Source organism: Lagenorhynchus albirostris, chromosome 7 (genome assembly GCF_949774975.1).
Source record: "Lagenorhynchus albirostris chromosome 7, mLagAlb1.1, whole genome shotgun sequence".
Taxonomy (NCBI): domain Eukaryota; kingdom Metazoa; phylum Chordata; class Mammalia; order Artiodactyla; family Delphinidae; genus Lagenorhynchus; species Lagenorhynchus albirostris.
Window position 1 is genome coordinate 51,806,078 of NC_083101.1, and position 25,815 is coordinate 51,831,892.

General features: G+C 46.7%; 1 protein-coding gene across 1 annotated transcript; it reads left to right on the forward strand.

The window, feature by feature from the left end:
• The first annotated feature begins 314 nt into the window (after positions 1–314).
• On the forward strand, positions 315–14,710 carry DMRT3 (doublesex and mab-3 related transcription factor 3). The gene is made up of 2 exons (XM_060153457.1): positions 315–759; positions 12,923–14,710. The coding sequence occupies exons 1-2, from the start codon at positions 315–317 to the stop codon at positions 13,885–13,887; spliced, it is 1,410 nt and encodes a 469-aa protein (XP_060009440.1). The 3' UTR covers positions 13,888–14,710.
• The last annotated feature ends 11,105 nt before the right edge of the window (positions 14,711–25,815 follow it).

Below are 25,815 nucleotides of genomic sequence, written 5' to 3' on the forward strand. Positions count from 1 at the left end.
TCGCCGGCTCCTGGCAGCCGCCGCAGCGCCTCGGCGAGGGAGGACGTGCCGGCCAAAGCAGCGGCAGGCGGAGACGCAACCGGCGTGAGATTGGTGGAGCGCCAGTCGGGAGGCTGAGGCTGTGAGCGCCGCGGGAGCCGTAAACACGGCTGCAGCCCCTCCGGCCATCCCGGAGCACACGCGGCCGCGGGGACTGCTGGACCAAAGACTGCGCCGCCCGGAGGCCGCCCCTGAGCGGGCCTCCCAACCCGTCGTCCAGCGCGCCCTGACTCGCTCCCGCCGCCAGCCCGCCAGCTCTTCCGGGAGCCCGGGGCATGAACGGCTACGGCTCTCCCTACCTGTACATGGGCGGCCCCGTGTCGCAGCCGCCGCGGGCGCCCTTGCAGCGCACGCCCAAGTGCGCGCGCTGCCGCAACCACGGCGTGCTGTCCTGGCTCAAGGGCCACAAACGCTACTGCCGCTTCAAAGACTGCACCTGTGAGAAGTGCATCCTTATCATCGAGCGGCAGCGGGTCATGGCGGCGCAGGTGGCGCTGCGCAGGCAGCAGGCCAACGAGAGCCTCGAGAGCCTCATCCCCGACTCGCTGCGCTCCCTGCCAGGACCCCCGCCGCCGGGAGACGCCACCTCTGCCCCGCCGCCCTCGCAGCCGTCTCAGCCGCCGCTGCCGCGCCCCGCTGTGGAGTTGGCTGCTGCCGCCGCGCTGCGCTGGGCCGCGGAGCCCCAGCCTGGGGCGCTGCAGGCGCAGCTCGCCAAGCCAGGTAAGAGCAGCTGCGGGGCCGCAATGGGCCCCGCGCGTGGGCGAAAACACTTCCAAGCGGCTATTGCTGCTTTGGCTGGGAGGCTCGGAGGCGAATTTTTGGGAAGATGGCCCGGCCCGGCCTTCCGCCCCAACTCCAGCCGAGCCGGTCCTTACTCTCTCGGCAGAAGCGATCTTCGGTCTGGACCCGGCGAGGTAGGAGGTGAACCCAGGCGCCCACGGGAAAGGCGCCTCGGGCTCGCCAAGTGCCTTCCCCAGGTTAAAGGGGGACGGGTAAATTAAGAGGTCGAGGCAGGACCAAATTAAAATCCGCGTGGGCACACACCACAGTGCGGCCGGGCTTTCTTGCCGCAGGCTTTAGAGGGCCTCGCATTTAGGTGCAAGGAAGGAGCCAAGGCCCAAGGCTTGGATGACTCTGGGTGTTTTTCTCGGCCCCCGGGGAATTTGAGCGAACCCGAAGCCTTTCAAGGAGCCTTCTGTGGTCTCCAGCCTCTTGCAGTCTGTTGAAAGAAGCCCTATTTAGAAGCAGTAGTAAACAAGGGCCAGAAAGGCCCCCACACTGTTAGCGGGGACTCAGAATCTAGTGCGCCCAGAGTCAAGCAACTCCTTTTGCAGAATTGCTCAGGTCCTTTAACACCATTCCGCAGGCAGCCCTCAGCAGTCACCGTGATCTTAAAGAAACAGAAACAAAACGACCTACAGTGAGGAAGGCCAGCCCTGGAGAGTCCTTTCCCCAGTTCTAGGTGGGCCTAGGCCTCCTCCTGTCCTCTCCTCTCCCCTCTCCTCCTCTGCTGTGCTTTAGAGAGCATGGGTCTGCTCTGAGCCCTGGAGGTGGGCAGATTCCTCCCCTCACCTCTCCATCCGGTTCCCTCCTTCAGGCCTCCAAAGCCTTGCAAACCCCAGTGGAGCCTTTCCTCCTGGAGAATGTCTAGTTTACCATCCTGCCCAGCCCAAGGGCTCCTTTGATTTTAAGCTCGTAGAATTCTGTGGACAGGTGTTTGGTCTTTCCCTTTCACTGGGGCAGATGTACAAAGGAAAAAAGCCCATCTTCTCAGGGAGGGGGTTGAGGCGTATGCTGGAATTCAGAGATGGAAGGCCCTGGAAGGCCCAAAGCTCTTCTGTGGGCGGAACTAATGGTAGAGCTTCTGCCTACCCCCAGTCTCCCCCCACCCCAAAAAAGACTGTACCTCTGGCTCTTGGAGAGAGGCTTTCAGCAGCACTGCACTGCTGTGTGGAGCCAGGGAAACATTTGGGGTGAGTTGGTAGGCAGCCTGGCAGGTGCAGTTCTGCTGCCCTGTTGCTCCGTTATGTTGTCCAGACCTGAAGCTCTGAGAACATCTTATGGGAAGAGCAGAACTGGGTATTTTAAGGACAGAAGTGAGTTTACTGAACATGGATTTTGTGGATGTTTAATCCAAGGTAGAATATAAGCATTTCCCTGAGTAATGTCCGCCCACTCCCAGTTCACTATCTTTTGTCAGTGTGATCTCTTCATACTTATAGGTTTGTCACAGAGGAATAGGAGGGGGCGGGGAAAGGACATTCTTTTTGTTTTTCTCCTTTAAGTTAGAGCAGGTAACTAGGAGAGTTTTGTCTCAGTTCTCCATGCCAGTAACTTTTCTTAACCTTTCCATTTCCAGTTTCTCTGTCTCCATTTCCCCCAACACTAGGTCGGGAGTTTTGAGTTTGTGACAGTGGTAGCATCTTGCAGTGGCCACCTGCCCAAGCAGCACCCGTGTAATAGTGCTTTGGGTTCTGGGGTCCCTGTCCAAGAGGGGATTCTCTTCACATTGTGTGCTGTTCTAACCATTCTTTGGGATAGCCAGAGTTCATGCTTTCTATAGAGTCACAAAACCAAAAATAACCCTGGGAAGCGGGGAGTGAGGGGCCGGCAGAAAGGCCAAGCAGCAGCCTCAGTAGCAGAAGGATACATGCTTGGGGAGAATAGGAGACAGACGGCAACTGGACAAACCAGACCTGGTGCTCTCTCTTTTACTCAGAACTAAGTGTTCTGGGATGACCTGAGCCTTTCAAAATGAAAACAAGTAATTGCAAAGGAGAATAGGATTTACCACTAGAAAAGGTCAGAGTGATGGCTTTGGGGGCCTAAACTATCAGGGATCAAATGCTCAGGTCCTAATGCATACATTGCACATTTATTATGTAACTTTTGTTTTCTGCTTTCAATTGGTTTGGGCCCCATAATTCCATTCAACACCAACAAAAAGCCAGTCACCAATCCGATGATGGCGAGAGAGGGCAGGAAAGGAATAGATAATTGTTTTCCATTAGGAAGGCAAGTATACAAGTGGATCGGTTCTCTGCAATGCTTTGTACAGAGAAAGCCCATTTGGGTTTTAAGTTAGGGAAAACTGCCTAAATGGGACTGTATGGATTTTTCCTTTTTTGGCAGTTGTTCTTATGATGCATTTGTATGTAACATACCAGGCGTATTGAGAAGCTTGTCAGATATGGTCCTTGGCAAGTAGCTCACTATGTAGAGAAGTAAATGGAGCTCTGTTTGAATGGTAGTAGTTACATGTACAGTAAGTTCACAGACCATTAGGAATCTCTAAATATCTCCTGGTGGTTTATGGAGATTTGTTTCTTTGTGATTTCAGTGTCAAAAACATGGTTGGTCTCTTTAGTACATAGCTGTGGAGACATTTCCTTTTTTTGTTGGCTCCAAATGCAAGTGCACAAACACACAGAGTCTTTCCCCCTCTCCAGAAATCCTTGTGAAAAGTACACGCCCTAGAGAAGGGAATGTTTGCTGGGCACCGCTGGAGAAAAAAACACCCAGTTCAGGGAGCCACATTAATACCAAGACTCAGTTTTGTAGGTGGAAGAAATTTCCTTCCCCAATTCTGCTTCCAATTCTTTAAAGGAACAGGGATTGTTTTATCTAACGGTGTATCATGTTTAACATCCCTTTTAATGTGGAGGTGGTTGTAAGGAGAATTTTCATATTCTCAGGTTATAACTTCTAGCAATGGATTAAAGCTTTTTTTTTTTTTTTTTTTTTTTTTCCGTTTTGGGTGTACATTTCCCCTGCTCCTAGATTATCCTCGACGACTGGCCTGGAATTACTAGATTTTGACTGAGCCCCAAATTCTAGTCTAAGCTCCTTTAAATCTATCCTATTGATGCGTTTCTCTTTCATTTCCTCTTCACTCCCCCCTCCTTCCCGTCAGGAAAATACCTTGGGAAGCTTGAACACCTTTCAGCTCTTAAAGTATCTGAGTCAGCAGCCTCAACCAGCCAAGCCAGCCTTTCAGGGCCTGGGCTGTAGAGCTGAGGAAAGTTAGGGGTCACGACCAAGGTGAGAGGCTGAAGTTACATTCCTCTGTTTGGCTTCCTCCCCCACACCCTACCCTTGCTCCGGGAGAGTGGCCGGGGTCTCCTCAGGCTGCCAGAGGAAAGGGCTGTGGTTACAGATGCTTCCTAGGTTTACATCTGCCATCGAAATAAATACGTAAACAAGTTGTTAAAAAATTCCTTAAAGGAAAAGAAATCTAAAGCATCCTATTTGATTAGGAGTAAGAGAGCAGGATTAACTAGGAAAGTAGGGTCTCCTCTTGTTTATGTCTCCTGAAATGGAGAGAACAAGAGACCTACAGGAAGGGAAGTGGGGAGATTTTGGAAAACTGCCTTTATTTGATTTGACCTCCTGGCCGGCACCTCCTAGCATCTTTATGCTTGCTCTGGGCTTTTCAGCTCCAGCTTGATTAGGTCCTGTCTGGTCAGCTTCCTAGTTTTAAATTTTACTTTAATTTTTTTAAAAAACAGACACGCACCTGCATGGATGAATGTTGCCACAACACCGGTCCAGGCCAGGATGGGAAATTCTCCACGGCTAGAGGCTGAAGCCAAGGAAAAGTGGGAGAGACCTCAGAGTCACTCATGAAGGGTCGCTACGAATTTAAAACAGGGTCTGGGTATTTCAGACGCTTTTATTTGGGCCGAGGGGCCTGACTCAGAGTTGCATTTTAAAAAGCAAAAACCAACCAAACGAAAAGGAAGAAGCGAGACCGCACTGGTCTTCTCCTAAACCTTACCCACGGCTGGCTCTGGAGGGCGGACGCCGGGCTGCTCACAGCTCCGGGCCTTTCCCACCGGCGCCCAGCGAGTTGCCGAGTTACGGACCGGCTTCTTGGGCCCCGGCGCAGCCGAGAGCGCAGCGAGTGGAAGTGCGGGGCGGCGGCTCAGGGACCCCGGGCCGGGTCAGGGATGGATGGGACGCCGGGAGAGGCCCGTGCGGTGGCAGCAGCGCGCTCGCGGCTCCCCTGCGGCCGCCCGGGACCACTGTTCTCTTGCACCCAATTCTCGTGGCACCGCCGCTGCGGCGGCACCTTCCACTCGCGCTCAGCCCCGTGGGCTGGGTTAGACCCCGCCTGTTCGGTTGGTTGCCCGATTTAGCAAAAAACCTGCAAATAAACACAAAAAAGGGATATCAAATATTGTATGGGGCACACTTGTACTGAAACATTGTGATTTTTGCTAAGTGCAGGTTTAACTGGGCATCCTGCTATTTTATCTGGCAACCCTAGGCCTCCGGGGCGGGCCCAGCCCTAAAGTCCTCGAGGGCGCCCCTCGGGGTGGGCGTAGCTCTGGCGGGTCTCCCAGCCTCTTTCTCCCTGTGGAGCCCGAGCTACCCCCCCCCCCGCCCCCCGCCCCCGCCGGCTCGGAGAGGCGCTGGTGTCCATCTTGTGGATCTGAGCACAGGGTGGACAGGAAAACGGGAGCGTTTTCCACGTCTGGGAACCACAGAGTTCCACTGCCATCCAGGACAGAACCTCCCCCCACCTAACACACCCCTCTGGGTTATAAATCTGGCAGGATAGCCGTGCTCTCGACTTACACAACCAACTCGTCTTTTCCCTGATGGATGAACTCCCGGGTTTAAAAGATTACAGTAATCACAGGAGGACAGTGTAAAGCTAATCTGATAGCAATAACTTTCGGGGAAGGTCAGGCTCAAGTGAAATGTTACCGAGCAACAGGCATTTTGTTTGCAAAATACAATCAAAGAGCATTGATGAGAAATTCTTTGCTGCAGCGAGTCAGCACTCTCAGCTAACAGCTTTACAGAGGGAAAGGGAGTGAATCCTCATACATCAACGTCCCCGGAAGAGTTGGAGCCCCTTTCTGGAAATGTTGGACGTTTTCCTGACGGGAAGGCAGGCAGAACCCAGTGAACACCTACGTGCCTGCCTGCCTCTCCTTTCCCTTTCTTTGCCTCTTCCGTTTCTCCAGCTTCCCTCCTTTCTTCAGCTTTTTAACCTGTTGCGGCCCCTCAGCCATTAGTCACTCGGGTCCCTGGACCCCCATGTCTAGTGTGATGTGACTCTGGTGGCACAGTGGGCCTTGCACCAGGGTTTACTTGGGCGCTGGTGGCAGAGGTTGGGGCCTGAGTGCTGGAACATTGGTCATCGTGGGGCCCATCACCTTGGGATCCTGTCACATCACTCCCAAGAGTCGCCCAATGGTTTTAGTGAGTCACTGCAAACTACTGTTCTCTGAAGAAACTAGGGGAAACTAAAACATAACTAGGTGGGGTTTTTTTTTGCATTTTATTATACAGTTAAACAGCTATAAAAAATAAGCACAATCAACTACTGAGTAACAATATTATGGAAAACTTAACATTCAGAACATCGGTTTTCTACCGAATCTCTCATCTCTTTTGATCGCAGTGACTGGGCAGACTTAAATTTTACAAAGGCGGGATCAGTGTTCTGCTTGTTTCCCCCCACTAAGTATCACTTGTTTCATTCAGTAGATGTTCCACTCATAGTCTTTATATGTGAATGTTTACAGCAACATTCCCTCCCATGAATACAGCAGTCTGCCCAGCTGCTGGCCTTTGGGTTACTTGCTGTGTTTCAATATAAAATACAACTCACTGCACAGATAACTTGGAATTTTTGCAAAATATTCTCTAGTAAACTGTAAGCCTCTCAGTAGCCAAGAGGCAAATGCTTTGATCATCTCTGTGTAATCTTACCTAGCACAGTGCCTGGGCACAGAGTGAAAGATTTAATGATATTCGTTACATAGGTGGACGAATAAGTAGCCAGTTGCATTTTTATAACTGCCAAACACACTCGTAGATTTACAGGTAATTTCCTTCCTGCTTCTTGAAAAGTGTTCCTTTCAGAGTCAAGAAAGAGGTCAAAACTAAATTGTTGCAGGACTTACAAAGTCCAGAGTTGCAGTCCACACTTCCTTAAGTCTAGCCCTTTCTGTATCAATGTCCGCCAAAATATTGGTCCCCAGGAATCATCTTGATTTCTTCATATGTTATTAAGCCAGTGTCATTAATGATTTTAAAAAAGCAAACATGACTATGTATTTTTAGTTTTCACAAGGTCCCACCCCCCAGCCCCCGGAAGAAAAGGAAAGATGTTAGACTGACGTTCATTCCCTGCTGTATATTGGGTTTTCACCCATTCACTTTTTTATGATTCAGCATTTCTAGTGGGAGATAAGGATAACAGAAAATGTAAAAAGCGTGTCTCCTGTTTGAATTCTGACTGGGCAGGGGTCTTTTCTGGAAGCCCCATCCAGCTGGGGCTCTTCCTGGCCATTGCTATAAGATTTGTGTACTTTGAAAACGACCCATCAGGGAACAGTTATTGAGAGGTATGTTCCCCAAAGCTCAAGGGAACAGATGAGGGCGTGACAGTCCATGTTTGAAAATGCGTGACATGATTTCAAAAGGAAACAAAAAAGTCCAGTGACTTTTGCACTAGGAAGCAGCGCTCTTTATGCCAGTGCTTTCGTGTTTTTATTCTGGATGTATGCTATATTTTATTTTCGTAGATAGAAAGAATGGATAAGACCCCCACACCTAAGTGAGGAAGATGCTCTTCTTCATGTCAGGAGTGGAACGTTTTGCATATGTGGCAGGCTTCCTCAACATCTTTCAAATAAATACTTAGGACTTTTTTTTTTAAAACTGCATTTTCATATGAAAAAAATCCACTGAAGAAAGTTAAAATTTGCAAACTGTACTTTTAGATTGGAAGTCACTTTTCTGTGGGTGTTCATTCTCTCTCCTTAAAGTCTTGTAGCTATCTCATGGCATAGACATATTGTGAAGTTGGAGCATTGGTTTCCATAGCAACAGCGTCCTTCTCAATGGAGTATCTACTTTTTCAAAAAAATACCTTTACCCTCGTGAAGAGTTTATTTCAGGGATGGCTGTGAGTGTTTCTACATCGTGAAAAATATGAAATTGAAGAGTGAACATTTGGTAAGATTTTTTTAAATATCTAGAAGTTTAGCTTTAAAAATAGAAGATTATATCACTTTCAGTAACTGGTTTGTAATATCAGATGAGAGTGATTTCTTTCTACTTTTAGTCTAGTAGTTTTTGGCACCTATATACTAGGAGTAAAGATATTCTCAATTGAAATATATTCTTACTCTTTAATGTTCTAGGAATTAGGGTGTCCGTTTCAAGGAGAAAGAGGTTAAAGCATTTGGGGAGTATTTCCTTTTTCATTTTGATACTGGGCAGTTTCACATTTCTATATCTGGAAAGGCCTTTGTGTTTTAAACCAACCGGATCAATTTGTAAAGTTCATTTAGGGAAAAATCTACAGATGTAAAGAAACACCCGTTATTAAATTACGCTTTATCACTGGGCCCAAAACTCACCCTCTATAATTACTTGTGAAAGTCTGTATTTATGACAGTAATTTACAATACTTCTAGTTTAGGCACAACAACACAACCGTACTTGACACCGCAAATTTGCAGGGCTCGTATGTTCCGACCTTTAGAAATTATCGCTGGGTAAGGAGTTATTCTTGGTACAAGGTGAGAGGCTAGCCTTCCCTTGCCCGGTTCTGAATCCCCAGCAGCCTTGGATGTTGTCTGGGTGTCTGCTTACCTGGCACCCCTTAGCAGGACGTTATGCGTTGCTCAGGTGTGTGGGCACCACGGGTGTGTCCCACTCACTGCTTCCTTCAATGGCTTCCGTCTCCCCTTTGAGTACAGTATAAACAGTGCTGAACTCAGCTGGTTGGAATGTTCTGAATTTGTAGATTTGATTCCTGTGACATCCGGTTAGATTTTCTCACTTTTTGGCCATAGCCTGCCCACCCCTTTGGAGAGGCTGATCAGCCCAGAAATCTTCAGAGAGAAAGTGTGGCTGAATCAGCACAACCCGCCACACTCTTGGAGAAGTCACCAGAAGCTCTTGCTGCCCTGGGGATGTCACAGCGGCAGGTGCAAAGGGTAGCACAAGAAAATATGAAAGAGGCCTCGTGCAGTCTAGGGGTTCACAATTGGTAAACAAGCTGCCAATCATAGAGGATTCTACCGTGGCCCGTTCTGCAGATCCGGAAAATAGCTTCAAAAGTTAAATTTTGTATTGTCTGATTTAGAGTCCTGCCGTCCAATATCCAGTTGACTGGGACAGTATGTCCTTTACCATCTTGAAAAAAATACTACATTTTCATAATGGTAGATATGACAGATGAGCCAGAACATCATTTCTTAGTTCCCTTTTGGCTAAACTTCTGCCCTTTGAATCACTTTCTTCTGGCGTCTAAAGCATTCTGTGGAAGACTAAGCTTGGTAATAGAGCTCGAAGCATTTTCCCCAAATGTCTTCGGTGTTTGCAGCTCATCCAGAGTGGGGAAAAGTTACCTTTTAAAGTGGGAAGGTATTTTTAGGTTCACACATTTCTTTTAAAAATATCACAATCAGAGCTTTTTAGCTGTATTTACATACCTTTTTGTTTCCTAGAAGAACCAGTTGTTCCTTGCTTTTAAGAAAAACACCCAACAACCCACCATCCCCTGTATTGCTATGACACTGTGTATCATATTTCTTGCACTTTTTCATTGTGGTAAAATATACATAACATAAAATTTACTATTTTAACCTTTTTTTAGGGACACAATATAGTGGCTTTAAGTATTTTCACAATGTTGTGTGGCCATCACCACTTTCCATTTTCAGAACTTTTTCATCATCCCTAACTGAAACTCAGTACCCATTAGACAGTAAGTCCTCCTTACCCCCGCCCTAGCCCCTGGTAATACCATTTTACCTTCTGTCACTATGAGTTTGCCTATTCTAGGTACGTTATATAAGTGGAATCATAGAATATTTGTCCTTTTGTGTCTGCCTCACTTCACTTAGCGTGATTCATCCACATTGTAGCATGTGTGAGAATTTCAGTCCTTTTTAGGCTGAATAATATTCCATTATATGAATGGACCACATGTTGTTTATCCATTCATCCATCTTTTTTTTTTTGGCGGTACGTGGGCCTCTCACTGTTGTGGCCTCTCCTGTTGCGGAGCACAGGCTCCGGACACGCAGGCTCGGCGGCCATGGCTCATGGGCCTAGCCGTTCCACGGCATGTGGGATCCTCCCGGACCGGGGCACGAACCCATGTCCCCTGCATCGGCAGGCGGACCCTCAACCACTGCGCCACCAGGGAAGCCCCCTTCATCCATCTTTGATGGACACTTGGTTGCTTCCACTCTTTGGCTCTTGTGGATAATGCTGCTACGAACATTTGTGTTCCATGTGTGCAGATTTGCTGCTTAGCAAATTCTGCCTGGTTGTGTTTGCTTTCCCCCTTGCACATGTGTCTTATTTCCCCAACTTGGTAATAAATTCCACAAGTTAGGGGCCAGTCTTATACATCCTGGTATTTTCCACCCTTTATTCTGTTTTCCTCAGTGTCTTGCAGGTTACAGCAATACAAGTACTTGATGCTGACAATAATAGATAATGAAAGCTAAAGAAATAAGAAAACTGTTTAGAGGAGCACAGTATTGAAAACATTATTTTATGTCCATATTTTCCCCAGGAGAGTATTTGACTTGTTTTCCCAAGCTCCGCTGAGCAGGGGCCAAGATCCAATTGTGTGTTGAGTTCAGTGCTGAGTTAGCATACTGTCACCGTCCGCTTATTGTCAAGTGTTTAACGATAGCGTAACACCAAGAGGTAGGCGTGGGGTCCTGAGTCAGGAAAATGTAGGCAGGTCTAGCTGATTAGAATATGAAGATATGGAAGCTTTTTTGTTGCTGTTTTTCTCGTTGGGATCAAGGACAAATACCACATTAACCCAGGGGGTGAAAACTGGGATTCCAGTCCTAGGAAGTTGCAGGAGAGGATATGTCAAATTTCTCTTGCAAAAATAGGTGTTTTGTGCATATCCCAGAGTTGTTACAGAAAGCAGAAATGGCTTCATGTGTGTGGGTTGCAACTGACCCCCACATGGACACTTGATATTTTGTACTGGAAAAAGAAGCAGTGTACATAAAATGCAAATTTGGGACAACTAAATTTGTATCAGATTTATAATAGAAAGTTTCACGGATATAGTTTAAGAGTTTCTTAAAGTATTTATTTATGCCTAAGACATATTTATTGCTTTGTGAAGAATCAAAGTTTTGTTTTTCAATTATAATTAAGGTACATCCCATATTAGAACAATGCTCATAAATGGGCCTTTGTTTCAGGCTTTTTATTTACTTTTAAAAATAAATTAGTTTTCTTTATTTCTGGCTGCGTTGGGTCTTTGTTGCTGCACGCGGGCTTTCTCTGGTTGCGGCGAGCGGGGGCTACTCTTCATTGCGGTGCGCAGGCTTCTCACTGCGGAGGCTTCTCTTGTTGCGGAGCACGGGCTCTAGGCACGCAGGCTTCGGTAGTTGTGGTTCACGGGCTCCAGAGCGCAGGCTCAATGGTTGTGGCGCACGGGCTTAGTTGTTCCACAGCCCGTGGGATCTTCCCGGACCAGGGATCGAACTCATGTCCCCTGTATTGGCAGGTGGATTCTTAACCACTGCACCACCAGGGAAGTCCCTGTTTAAGCGTTTTAAAATAAACAACAACAAATAGGAGGAGATGGATTTTAGAAGCTGCTTTGATGAAATTTCACCAGCTGGCTATCTACACATAATCGGGTGTGCCCACTGAGAAGGCGACAATGAGGCTATTCAGGCAGGGCAGTGGATAAAAATCCACTCGCATATAGCTTGTTAATAAAGAATATGTTTCTTTATTATTAAGATCTCTTAGAGCCTACTTCTGCAAGCAGACCAATCTTACTTATTTACTCCTACCTACCTTCCTTCCTTCCTTCCTTCCTTCCTTCCTGCCTGTTTAGCACCGTAATACTAGCCCTTGTGGGGGGGTGATGTCTTAAGTCAAAATGTTAAATTTGCAACTGGTTTACTTCACGGCAAATCTCTGCTTTATTTGGGAAGCTTTTTGTTTTGTTTTGTTTCTCTCTTCTTTTAATATAGTTCAGGAAGGTATCTTGAAGTTCTCTCCATGAACTTTACTAATGAAACAGTTCATGAAAACCTGTCTGCTTCTTGCAGCCCAGGTCCTGGAGTTATGGACGCACTGCTTCACTGGTGGATCTTGCTCCCTGGCAGTTTCAGAAGCCTTCTCCAGCCATTTCCTTCTTTCTCTCTGTAGCCTGTCCCACATCCAGATTTCACAGCTGGTTTTGCTTACCCTCTAGTGTGGGTTATAGGCAACCAAGTCTGCCAGGACCTTGAGTGGGCTTTTAAGAAAAATTTCAATGTATAGAGGCTGCCTGTATCACTTTGGCAATCATATCGACTAGTTATTGTACATGGTATCCTGATGAAACATACTGACGACTAGTTCACAGAACATTTGACACAAAATCTGCCTATGGGAAAATGGATTTAAAATATTAAAATTTCCCATGGGTATATGCGTCGTGCGCCGGCTGTTAATGTCTTTGAATGACACCGGCCACCTCATTTGCAGAAGAGGGACCGGAAGACAAGCCTGGGTTCATTTTCCTGTTCTTCCCTGGATGGTGTTTATCCCCAGCCTGGCCCCTATTTAGATTGTTAGCGCTAGACAGCCACATCTGTGGTTGTAGGTATCGTGTTTCCGTTCTGTGTTGAAGGCAAGCTTCCCTGCACTCACCATTCTGAGAAATCACTCCGATTTCTAGATCTTTATTTCCAGGTATTTTTTTCCCATTTGCCAGTGACACACTGGATATTTTTAAGGCTTGCAGTATGTTATAACCCACAAGGAAGCAGTTCCCCTTGCAGAAAGCCCATGTAGGGCCCTCTCCTGAGCACACCTGTTCCCCTTTACACACACCAGGAAAGGATTAACCCAGCTGTTCTCTGCTTTTCAGATTTGACTGAAGAACGACTCGGGGACAGCAGCACAGCGGACACCACTGAGACCTTCAGTGACAAAGACACGGACCAGAGGAGCTCCCCGGACGTGGCCAAAAGTAAGGGCTGCTTCACGCCAGAGAGCCCCGAGATAGTGTCGGTGGATGAAGGGGGGTATGCGGTCCAGAAGAACGGAGGCAGCTCTGAGAGCCGACCCGACAGCCCCAAGTACCCCGGGGAGCAGAATCACCTCCTGATCGAGGGCCCCTCGGGGACCGTGTCTCTGCCCTTCAGCTTGAAAGCCAACAGACCGCCCCTGGAAGTGTTAAAAAAAATATTCCCCAATCAGAAGCCCACGGTGCTGGAGCTGATCCTGAAGGGCTGCGGGGGCGACCTGGTGAGCGCCGTGGAGGTCCTGCTCTCCAGCCGCACCTCCAGCTTGGCCGCGGACCGAACTGCGGCAGAGCCCGAGGGCCTGGTGCTGCCCTCCAGCGGGCACATCTTTGAACACACCTTGAGCTCCTACCCCATCTCCTCTTCCAAATGGTCCGTGGGCTCGGCCTTCAGAGTCCCAGACACGTTGAGGTTTTCCGCCGACTCCAGTAACGTGGTCCCCAGCCCCCTGGCCGTGCCCCTGCAGCACCCGTTCCCCCAGCCCCCCCGGTACCCTCTGATGCTGAGGAATACTTTGGCGAGAAACCAGTCGAGCCCCTTTCTTCCCAACGATGTCACCCTGTGGAACACCATGACGTTGCAGCAACAGTACCAGCTGAGGTCCCAGTACGTCAGCCCTTTCCCCACTAACTCTACCAGCGTCTTCAGAAGCTCACCTGTCCTCCCCGCCCGCGTCCCCGAAGACCCTCGGATACCCATCCCTGACGATGGGTGTCCCATCGTGTCAAAGCAGTCCATTTACGCCGAGGACGACTATGACGAGAGGTCTGACTCCTCAGACTCTAGAATACTCAACACTTCATCTTAAAGTGCTACCCGATGGGTGGTGACCAGGTGACGTTGTCTGTGCGTTTGAACCCTGGCCCCCCCTTGAGGAGAGGCCACATCCTGTGTATACCTTTTCCTTCTGTTTCACAAAGTGACTGTGCTTGATTCTATACCTTAGCAATAAAAACATAACTTATTTAATTTCTTGCACTTCACTGGAAAATGCCAAATAGCTCTGCTCTGTGGCTTTAGTGCTGAATGTTCGTTGTAAAAGAGAATAGTCTTGGGAAAGCCTTGGGCCCATGGAAGATTTATTTGGGGATGTAGAGCTGAAGGTCAGCCTTGCCCCTAAACTCAGCCTGGAATGTTCAATAAAATAGTATACTTGAATGAATTTTTTTTTTTTTTTTTTTTTTTTTTTTTGCGGTACACGGGCCTCTCCTGTTGCGGAGCACAGGCTGTGGACGCGCAGGCTCAGCGGCCATGGCTCACGGGCCCAGCCGCTCCGCGGCACGTGGGATCTTCCCGGACCGGGTCGCAAACCCGCGTCCCCTGCATCGGCAGGCGGACTCTCAACCACTGCGCCACCAGGGAAACCCCTTGAATGAAATTTTGTAAAAGAGGATTCCTTAGGATATGTGAAACCTAAAGGCAGTGGTTCGGTTGCAAACGGACTATAAACAGGGACCTTATACTCCTATGCTAAAAATCCTTGCATTTTAAAGAGAGACTGCACTTAATAGAGTGAACCGCTCACATGCTTATTTAAGCTTGGACAGTTTTCAGAGACAAACTCCATTAAGAATTATTCTTTTCACATGGCTGAATCGAAACGTGTAATGTCAATGTCAGTGTAAAGCCAATCCCAGCTGTGAACTGCATGAAATGTATTGTGAAATGAACACAAGATTAAGCTTTGTCAGGTTAATGTAGCATGCTAAGGACTCTAGAAAAAAAATAAACTAAGGAGATGATCTTGGTTTATGTCATTTCTACTTGTGGAAAGAGGATCTCTAAAAATAGAAACTTGATATAAAAGCTACTTACCAGTGCATGGATCAAGGCTTCAGTTAAATGCGATGTCCCTTGAGAAATATGAATGGCAAAGTTTGGGGGCTGCGTTCAGAAAGAGAGAATTTATTTTTCAAGAATAGACTTAATTCAGTCCCTCCATCCGTTTATTTGTTTCTTCAACAGATAATTATTGAGTGCCTATTACGTGTAAGAGGATGCTCTTTGTATGTTATTGTCCGAGTTACCTGCCCGTTGAGTCCAAGACAGCAGGGATTATATGATGGAGAATCTCATTAAAAACAAAGTAAAAATGAAAACATCTACAATGTGGAAAGTAAGCAAAGTGCATAGCACGGTACCTGACGCAGAGAAAGTACTCCATCCGTGAGAGCAGTTACTCCTGTTAAGTTCAGTATATACTTCTATTTGCATTCAGGATGAAGAAGTGGATTCCCTCATTCTCACTTGGAGAAGATGCCATTCTGGCTTTGGGGGATGACCACAGCGAAACTTCAGGGCTTTTCCCCTTCATTTAAAAAGCATTTTGGGAGGGCTACCGTATGTGGCAAACTTCTTGCTCAGGTATTTTTAAAAGTGAGTTTTCGAACAATGATGTGCCGTGGTGCTCACACCAACCACTTCTTACTCCTTTCTTCAGAATGCTGGAGAGGAAAGATGACTGCCCAGGTCAGACAATAAACTTATGAATGTGGAAGGGAAAGAAAGTAAGTGAGACCCTCTACATGACAAGGATGCAGAGAGAGCTCCCAGCACAAGAATAGGTCTTGAAGGGACCTTCATCCTGGGAGGAAGAAGGGCAAATTCTCTCGGCCTGAGATGCTCCTCCCTCAGTGGGAACAGGAGCTGATGTCAGCTGCCCACCACCCTTGCATGGGTCCCAGGAGGAAAACATATTTCAAACAAACAAAATCTCATTTTTATTTCTACTGGGCACATTTGGAATGAGAAATCATTGAGGGGAAAAATTCCTTATATTAGTTGGACTAATGTGTATTTAGTTGACATGGTTACATACCAGAGTGTTTAAAAGTAAATATGATTTGTTGTTAAGGTTATATTTTAGTGAGGGGCTGGAGAGGAGAAGAATATGACCCCTGATTCTAAAAATACATGTGCAGGACATTTTATATGGTAGTGATGGGCTAATGTCTGGGCCTACCTAGCAAAAATGTATTTTCAAAGGTATCTTCAAAAGTTTTATCTATATTTATCTAATAAGCAACAATGATAACAGATTCTATATGAGATGACAGTGCTATAAAATCTGTCATATCTTCAGGTTGAGTGACCTGGATTGAGCAAAACAGCTTAAGACATGGTATCCTGACAGTTTGATTTTGCCCACAGATCATCAAAGTCCTTGCCCTCTTTTCCCAATGGCCAGCAAAATGGAACTGCCTATAAGACAGCTTATTTCTGGGCTACTACAGGTATGTTTGATCCTCAGTGTACTTCTGAAGCAAGATACGTTTGTTTCGGTGCGGTAAGTGTGGTACGGGGTCGGAGGGAAAAATTGTTCGTTAAGATCCTATGTCCTGCTTCCTGCATTCAGTTTTGCTTCCTCTGCAGTCCTGACAGCTGAGGCCCCTCTGGTTAAAGTGGCAAAACCTCTTAGATTCTAGCTCAGCTCTCAAAGACCATCCTGCTACGGTTGGCATGTAAGAATTCAAGGGAAATGAACACTCCTCTGCCCATGGGCACTCAGTCACTCTTTCACAGGAAACTCAACACCTGGATGAAAAGAGGAAAACAACATCAACCAGTTCCTAGTTAAATCCCATCTGTCACACAGAATATCTGGGTCCTCGGCTGTACGCTTGCGGTTGAGTCAGGCCAGGCTTATAGTTAATTCCTATTAACCCACAGTGCCCCTTTCCCCCTGCTAGTCTTACAGTAAATGCTTTGTTCATCTTTGATGTGATGGCGGGTGGGCTACTCGTGTTGTCCTGCAGCAGTTTGTCTCAAAGTGTGGTCCAGGCACCTGATACTTAGTCTCTAGTTTAGATTCCTGGGCCCCACTTGTTGAGTGCAGAATCCCTGTAGCCTAAGCTCCTACATTTTTACCATCCTCTCCAGGTAATTCTTTTTTATTTATTTATTTTTGGCTGCGTTGGGTCTTTGTTGCTTCGTGCGGTCTTTCTCTAGTTGTGGCGAGCGGGGGCAACTCTCATTGTGGTGTGCGGGCTTCTCATTGCAGTGGCTTCTCTTGTTGCAGAGCATTGGCTCTAGGCGCGTGGGCTTCAGTAGTTGTGGCACACGGGCTCAGTAGTTGTGGCGCACGGGTTTAGTTGCTCCACAGCATGTGGGATCTTCCTGGACCAGGGCTCGAACCCGTGTCCCCTGCATTGGCAGGTGGATTCTTAACCACTGCGCCACCGGGGAAGTCCCTTCACGTAATTCTTAAACTCACTAAGATTTGAGATCTGCCTCACTCTGCATCACATACTTAGGTTTCCTTCTTAGATCTATGCTAAGTAAAAGAGCTGAGGGATACAAACTGTGATGCTGGGATTTCAAGATCCCCATTCCACTCACATCTACTTTCCTACGGCAAGAGTAAAGTTCACTGTGTACGCAGTCTTAATTCACGCCCTAGAGCCAGTTCAAATAACGGTAGTGTCAGTGTTAATGATTAGATGGAGTACACGTTTGGGATCAGAAATGCCTGTTTCTGGAAATTGGGTTTGGTAAAGGACCAGATATTAGCATAAACATGCTATCCTTTCCCCTAAGGGGACTGCTGCCAGTTTTTCAGTTGTTCCGTGATTCCTGGCTTACTCGTGACACCTGGAAATAGGTTTTGCCCTGGAGCTTTGGGTTCTAAGAAGTATCAACAAACCTTCCCCTTTCTCCAGCTTTATTGAGATATAATTGACATGTAGCATTGTTAAAGATGTATAACGTGATGATTTGACATGTGTATATGTTGCAAGATGATTTCCATAATAAGGTTAGTTAACACATCTATCACCTCACATAATTACTTCTTTTTGTGGTTTAAATCTGTTCTCTCAGCAACTTTCAAGTATACAATACAGTATTGTTAACCATAATCACCATACATTAGATCCCCAGGACTTATTCATCTTGTAATTGGAAGTTTGTACACTTTGACCAACATCTCCTCATTTCCCCCACCCTTTAGCCCCTGGCAACCACCAGTCTACTCTCTGTTTCTGTGAGTCTGGCTTTTTTAGATTCCACATATAAGTGAGGTCATATAGTACTTGTCTTTTTGTGGCTGGCTTATTTCACTTAGGATGTAACATTTTCTTTATCTATTTACGCATCGATGGACACTTAGGTTGTTTCCGTATGTTGTGAATAATGCTGCAATGTACATGGAGTGCAGATATCTCTCTGAGATAGTATTTTCATTTTCTTCGGATATATTCCCAGAATTGGAATTGTTGGATCATATGGTAGTTCTATTTTTAGGTTTTTGAGGAACCTCCATACTGTTCTCCATAGTGGCCGCCCCAATTTACATTTCCAACAACAGTGCAAGAGGGTTCCCTTTTCTCCACACCCTCTCCAGCACGTACCTCTTGTCTTTTTGGTAATAGCCATTCTAACAGGTGTGAGGCGATATCTCACTGTGAAATATCAACAGTTTTCTTTTCTGTTTCTTGTTTTTATTTTTGGTTTTGTTTTGTCCTTTTTAGATCACTTGATTTTATTCTGCTGTCCATGTTTAACATTAGCTGTTTGGTGATAATATAATCTGAGTATAAAGCAGTAAGTTTTTCAAAAGAGATGTTGCTCTTAACTGAATTTTAGTGAATAAGAGTGAGTTTAAAATAGACTTACAAACATGCCAGTCCTGCAGAAGAAAAAAATTAACATAGTAATTTGCTGTATACTTCCATAATTCCATAGTGGAATCTCCAGAAATAATATGTAGAAACAGAAGTTAATTGTAAGTGAATTTCAGTTGCTGGCTCCCAAATGTGTTTTAAAGTTGCTGTATAGCATCTGGGCTAGATTGCAGGAAATACACAGTGAAAAGTAGAAGCATTTCTATTATATCTGTATTATCTCAACACTCTTGATGATGGGAAAACCAGAAGTAGTTTCACAAACGTCTTGAGAAGCAAGGCATTTGTTAGCCAGGTGTATGGCTGTCGTTGAAATTAATAGAAGAGCAACCTGGAAAGGGGACAGGTACCAGGGAAAAGGGGCAGTGATTGTAGACCTCTGGTCTAGGCTCTTACAGTTAATTGGCCATTTTCTAAGAGCCTAAGAACATTTAAAATTTATGAAAAGAATAGGACCAGAGGAAGGGATCCTATTCAGTGCAGTGTAGCAGTCATATATTATGGGGTTTGCTCTTCAGGGATTCATCTTCCAGGGTCCCCAGGTTGCCCTGTGGCTGGATCTGTGGGAGACGATGGTAGGGGAGGCATCCTGGGAACATTTGTTGGGTGCCCAGAAAACAGGCACTGACTGCATTTGAACTGACGTATTTGAAAAATGAACTTGATTTCATTGCATACTGTTTCAGTGATTCATTCTTTATATGTGCATTTACTCAGCAGAAGTGAGTTCAAAATAAGATGGATGCTACATTTATATGTTAATTTTAATATTGAAGCTATCCTGTATTTGAAGAATAAGATCAATGCTTCAATTTCACTTCTTATGTGGTACTGAATGTTGTCATTCCCGGGGAAAAAAATCATTTCCGAAGGCATCCTGCCCAAATCCCATTCTTAGTGGGCAAGAGGAGTCTTAGAAGAGGCAATTTTGCCTTTTGCTCATGTTCTTTTCAGTGATATCCTTCATTGTTCCCACAGTATCATTTACTCTTTCGGTGTGAAGGGTAAATAGCAAGGGCAGTGTTTTTTTCTTACATTACAATGGGGTTTATTTACTAACTGGATTCTGAGAGTTTGCTGGGGTTGTTTGGCTGTGTCAAGAGTTTCATATATCCCACGGGCAAAGCTACTGGACTTAACCGAAAGTAAACTCAGCAGTTGTTCAGAAAAGTCCCTCCAGAGGACTTGAGTCACTGCTTAGTGGTTTTAAATATGACCTCGCACTTGCACTGTGGTTTGAATGAAAGACTCCAAATGTCTGTGGAAAACAAAGCTGATGAATGAATGAAAATACCAGCAAACACTGAGGCACCAGGAACCAGCCTGCCAAAGCATCTCCACTACAGTAATAGCTGTGGTTCACCGCAGACCCTGAACCTTCAAGAAACATTATATCTAATGTGGTTTAGTGTTAGAGATACTTTATTCTATAGAGATTTTTGAAAATTGGCAATTGGGTATGATGCACACGTAGCTCCCTATTACATGGAGTATTTGATTTGCCAAAGGCCCTGAATGTATCTGTCAGAAACATGTTCTATATATTCGTGTTTATACCTACCCTAGACAAAATCTTGTTAATCCAACACTGACTTATTCAAATCAGCAATTCCAGGCACCTGTTAGATATTATTAATTATTTTAAAAGATCTGTCTGGGTCCAACCCAAATGAAAATTATTGAAAATCAGCGCTATCCCGAATCTGGCATTTTCCAAAAATGGTTTGGAGTTATTTGTGACTCGAGGGGCAGTCATTTAGAAAGCACGTACTCTGTGCTAGCCATTCTTCTACACGATTTACATCTAGTAACTCATTTCATCTCTCCTCAGTCATTTAAGGTGGGTAGTATTACTCTTCCCCTTTGATAGATAAGGAAGCAAAGAAGTAACCTACCCCAAGGCAATCCCTGGAGGTGGTGGATGTGGGTTTCCATCTCAGCAGTTTGGGTCATCGTATGGGCTTAGAGTTCACAGGGTGTTTTAGAAGTCCTGTGCCTTTCTTTGCCCAGACCCCTGGTTTTCTCCGAGGTCCGGAGATGCCTCCATCAGAAGTGGGAAATGCGGCCATGGCTGTAGAATCCTGAGCATTCAGAGCTCTCCCTGTCTTCCTTTTCCATCAGCGAGCCAGTCACTACAGACGGACAGACGTTAATGAATGTTTCTCCTGGCTCTGCTGCCCCCTAGAGGTCGGTAGGGGTAAAGTGGATGAATTCAGCATTTTCCCTCGGCTCCTTGGTCATAGTTAATCCCTTGACTAAACAAGAAAGGTGTGAGTCTTTCAAAGGCATATTTGCTACGTTCTGTTTCACTCAAGTTCTAGGATCTCTCCTCCAGGACAGTTGTTGCTGTGGACCAAGACGTTCACACCCAACAGCCCTGTGACACTGGACCTGCAGGGGATTCCTGAGAAGCCCCAGCCTACCGAGGAATGAATTCCCACTGAGCAAGTATCGGTGTCACAGATGGCTGTGCTGTTGACCACAGATTCCCGAAGAAGGGGTCTTGGGTAAATGGACAATACTGTGGCTCCCAGATTAAACTCAAATATGAATTGTCTAAAACCACCAGGAAGGAAATATAACTTTAAGTCGCAACTTTATTAAATCTACTAGACAAAAAATAGAAAACAAGGAAGATCATTGAATCCAAAGTTTCTCCACGTGTTGTCTATGAATCACTGGATTTGGAAGGCCCTGAGATGTCAGTTAACAATCTAGATCCTGGATTCCCCTCAAACCGTCTAAATCAAAACCTCTGGGAGGAGACATTCCCCCTCTTCCACAAGAATCTACAGTGGCAACAAGAACCACCAAAATCTGCTCCTGTCTGGAGAACAGTCTTCTAGAGCCCAATCCAGCCCTCTAGTAAGGGAGGAAAAGACAAATCTACTGGTCATAATATTTGAGAAGAGATTGCTCATCTTTTTTTTTTGCCGTACGCGGGCCTCTCACTGTTGTGGCCTCTCCCGTTGCGGAGCACAGGCTCCGGATGCGCAGGCTCAGCGGCCATGGCTCACGGGCCCAGCCGCTCCGTGGCATGTGGGATCTTCCCGGACTGGGGCACGAACCCGTGTCCCCTGCATCGGCAGGCAGACTCTCAACCACTGAGCCACCAGGGAAGCCCAAGATTGCTCATCTTTACGTTACCCACTCAGGTGAATAAAAGACTCTCTCAGGGTCCAAATCACTGTAAGGAGGCTCCCAGGTTGGAGGTGGTTAATACCAGTGTTCAGAAGTAACTAGTGACATTAAGTAAATCACCCCCATAGGGCTGGGGGTGAGAGGACAATTCTTTAACCCTTCACAGTTATGGATTGGTTTGATTAGTTACAAGAAAAATTACTCAAGGAGAATTTTCCCCCCTAAACTTAGGGTTCGATGCAGTCAGTAAGGGTTTTGAAATGTAGGTGAAGGAGCCAGTGCCTTACAGGAGGGGCTTCTTGTGAGTGGGCTGAAGGAGTGGAGAAAGAGGCAGTGAAGATGGAGATTCCCTCGGGGGCAGAGCAGGGCTTCCGCCAGGCCTAGTTGTGTAGTTCAGCACCTTCTCGATTTTGGGAGGTCCACAGGCTGTGCATGAGTTTGGGGATGGTGGTGGTAGTGTCTGGGCCTCCGCATGGCTTCCTGGCCAACAGGAATATCCACCACAGCCCCACCTGAAGCAGCGTGGGGAAGCGGATCAGAATATGTTACCCCAAAATAGGACACTTTGGCACAAAGACTATTTTGAGTTGAAGGAAACTGAGACTCAGCCGATGCAGGAAGAGTTCTCTGCCCTCCTCATATCTGCCTAAAAGCAGGGCATAAATTTCCCTTTGAAGAAGGTACCAGCCCTGTACCAGGGAGAGAAGAGCGACTCTTATCATTGCAGATGGGGAGTCAACACTAAGACGAGTTTGCATAAACAGACCTTACTAAAATAGCCCTATCTTCCATTAGCTCCTCCCCATATATTTCCTAGTCACTTCCCCACAATTTATCACCTTTTGAAGCTCAAACCCTTTGCTTTGTTAAAAAGATATATAGAGAGGACCTTCAAGATGGCAGAGGAGTAAGACGTGATCACCTTCCTCCCTACAAATACATCAAAAATACATCGACGTGGGCTTCCCTGGTGGCGCAGTGGTTGGGAGTCTGCCTGCCGATGCAGGGGACGCGGGTTCGTGCCCCGGTCCAGGAAGATCCCACATGCCGCGGAGCCGCTGGGCCCGTGAGCCATGGCCGCTGAGCCTGTGCGTCCAGAGCCTGTGCTCCGCAACGGGAGAGGCCACAACAGTGAGAGGCCCACGTACCGCACACACACACACACACACACAAAAATACAGCGATGTGTGGAACAACTCCTACAGAACACCTACTGAATGCTGGCAGAAGACCTCAGACCTCCCAAAAGGCAAGAAACTCACCACGTACCTGGGTAGGGCAAAAGAAAAAAGAATAAACAGAGACAAAAGAATAGGGACAGGACCTGCACCTCTAGGAGGGAGCTGTGAAGGAGGAAAGGTTTCCACACACTAGGAAGCCCCTTCACGGGCGGAGACTGCGGGTGGCGGAGGGGGAAAGCTTCGGGGCCGCGGAGGAGAGCACAGCAACAGGGGTGCGGAGACCAAAGCAGGGAGATTCCCGCACAGAGGATCAGGGCCGACCGGCACTCATCAGCCCGAGAGGCTTGTCTGCTCACCCACCGGGACAGGCGGGGCTGGGAGCTGAGGCTCGGGCTTCGGTCGGATCCCAGGGAGAGGACTGGGGTTGGCGGCGTGAACACTGCCTGAAGGGGCTAGTGCGCCACAGCTACCCGGAAGGGAGTCCGGGAAAAAGTCTGGAACTGCCTAAGAGGCAAGAGACCATTGTTTCGGGGTGCGCGAGGAGAGGGGATTCAGAGGACCGCCTAAACGAGCTCCAGAGACGGGCGCGAGCCGCGGCTATCAGCGCGGACCCCAGACAGGCATGAGACGCTAAGGCCGCTGCTGCAGCCAACAAGAAGCCTGTGTGCAAGCACAGGTCACTGTCCACACCTCCACTCCCGGGAGCCGGTGCAGCCCACCACTGCCAGGGTGCCGGGTTCCAGGGACAACTTCCCCGGGAGAACGCACGGTGCGCCTCAGGCTGGTGTAACATGCCAGCCTCTGCCGCCGCAGGCTCGAGCCGCATCCGTGCCGCTCCCTCGCCCCGGCCTGAGTGAGCCAGAGCTCCCGAATCAGCGGCTCCTTTAACCCTGTCCTGTCTGAGCGAAGAACAGACGCCCTCAGGCGACCTACACGCAGAGGCGGGTCCAAATCCAAAGCTGAACCCCGGGAGCTGTGCGAACAAAGAAGAGAAAGGGAAATCTCTCCCAGCAGCCTCAGGAGCAGTGGATTAAATCTCCACAATCAACCTGATGTAACCTGCATCTGTGGAATACCTGAATAGACAACGAATCATCCCGAATTAAGGAGGTGGACTTTGGGAGCAACTGTAGACTTGGGGTTTGCTGTATGCTACTGACCAGTTTCTGATTTTTATGTTTATCTTAGTTTTTAACGCTTGTTATCATTGGTGGATTTGTTTATTGGTTTTGTTGTTCTCTTTTTTTAATTACTTAAAAAATTTTAATTTAATAATTCTTTAAATTTTTTATTTTAATAACTATATTTATTTTAATTTATTTGTTTTAATTTCTTTTTGTTTTTCCCTTTTCTTCTGAGCCATGTGGGTGACAGGGTCTTGGTGCTCTGGCTGGGTGTCAGGCCTGTGCCTCTGAGATGGGAGAGCCAAGTTCAGGATATTGGTCCACCAGAGACCTCCCCGCTCCATGTAAGATCAAATGACGAAAATCTCCCAGAGATCTCCATCTCAGTGCTAAGACCCAGCTCCACTCAGTGACCAGCAAGCTACAGTGCTGGACACCCTATGCCAAACAACTAGCAAGACAGGAACACAACCCCACCCATTAGCAGAGAGGCTGCCTAAAATCATAAGGTTGTAGACAACCAAAACCACACCACTGGACGCAGTCCTGCCCACCAGAAAGACAAGATCCAGCCTCATCCACCAGAACACAGACACCAGTCCCCTCCACCAGGAAGCGTACACAACCCATTGAACCAACCTTAACCACTGGGAGCAGACACCAAAAACAAAAGGAAGTACGAATCTGCAGCCTGTGAAAACCAGACCCCAAACACAGTAAGTTAAGCAAAATGGGAAGACACAGAAACACGCAGCAGATGATGGAGCGAGGTAAAAACCCACCAGGCCAAACAAATGGAGAGGAAATAGGCAGTCTACCTGAAAAAGAATTCAGAGTAATGATAGTGAAGATGATCCAAAATCTTGGAAATAGAATGGAGAAAATACAAGAAACGTTGAACAAGGACCTAGAAGAACTAAAGAGCAAACAATGATGAACAACACAATAAATGAAATTAAAAATTCTCTAGAAGGGATCAATAGCAGAATAACTGAGGCAGAAGAACGGATAAGTGACCTGGAAGATAAAATAGTGGAAATAACTACTGAAGAGCAGAATAAAGAAAAAAGAATAAAGAGAATTGAGGACAGTCTCAGAGACCTCTGGGACAACATTAAACACACCAACATTCGAATTATAGGGGTCCCAGAAGAAGAAGAGAAAAAGAAAGGGACTGAGAAAATATTTGAAGAGATTATAGTTGAAAACTTCCCTAATATGGGAAAGGAAATAGTCAATCAAGTCCAGGAAGTGCAGAGAGTCCCATACAGGATAAATCCAAGGAGAAACATGCCAAGACACATATTAATCAAACTATCAAAAATTAAATACAAAGAAAAAATATTGAAAGCAGCAGGGAAAGCAACAAATAACATACAAGGGAATCCCCATAAGATTAACAGCTGATCTTTCAGCAGAAACTCTGCAAGCCATAAGGGAGTGGCAGGACATATTTAAAGTGATAAAAGGGAAAAACCTACAACCGAGATTACCCAGCAAGGATCTCATTCAGATTCGATGGAGAAATTAGAACTTTTTTTTTTTTTTTTGCGGTATGCGGGCCTCTCACTGTTGTGGCCTCTCCTGTTGTGGAGCACAGGCTCCGCACGTGCAGGCTCAGCGGCCATGGCTCACGGGCCCAGCTGCTCCGTGGCATGTGGGATCTTCC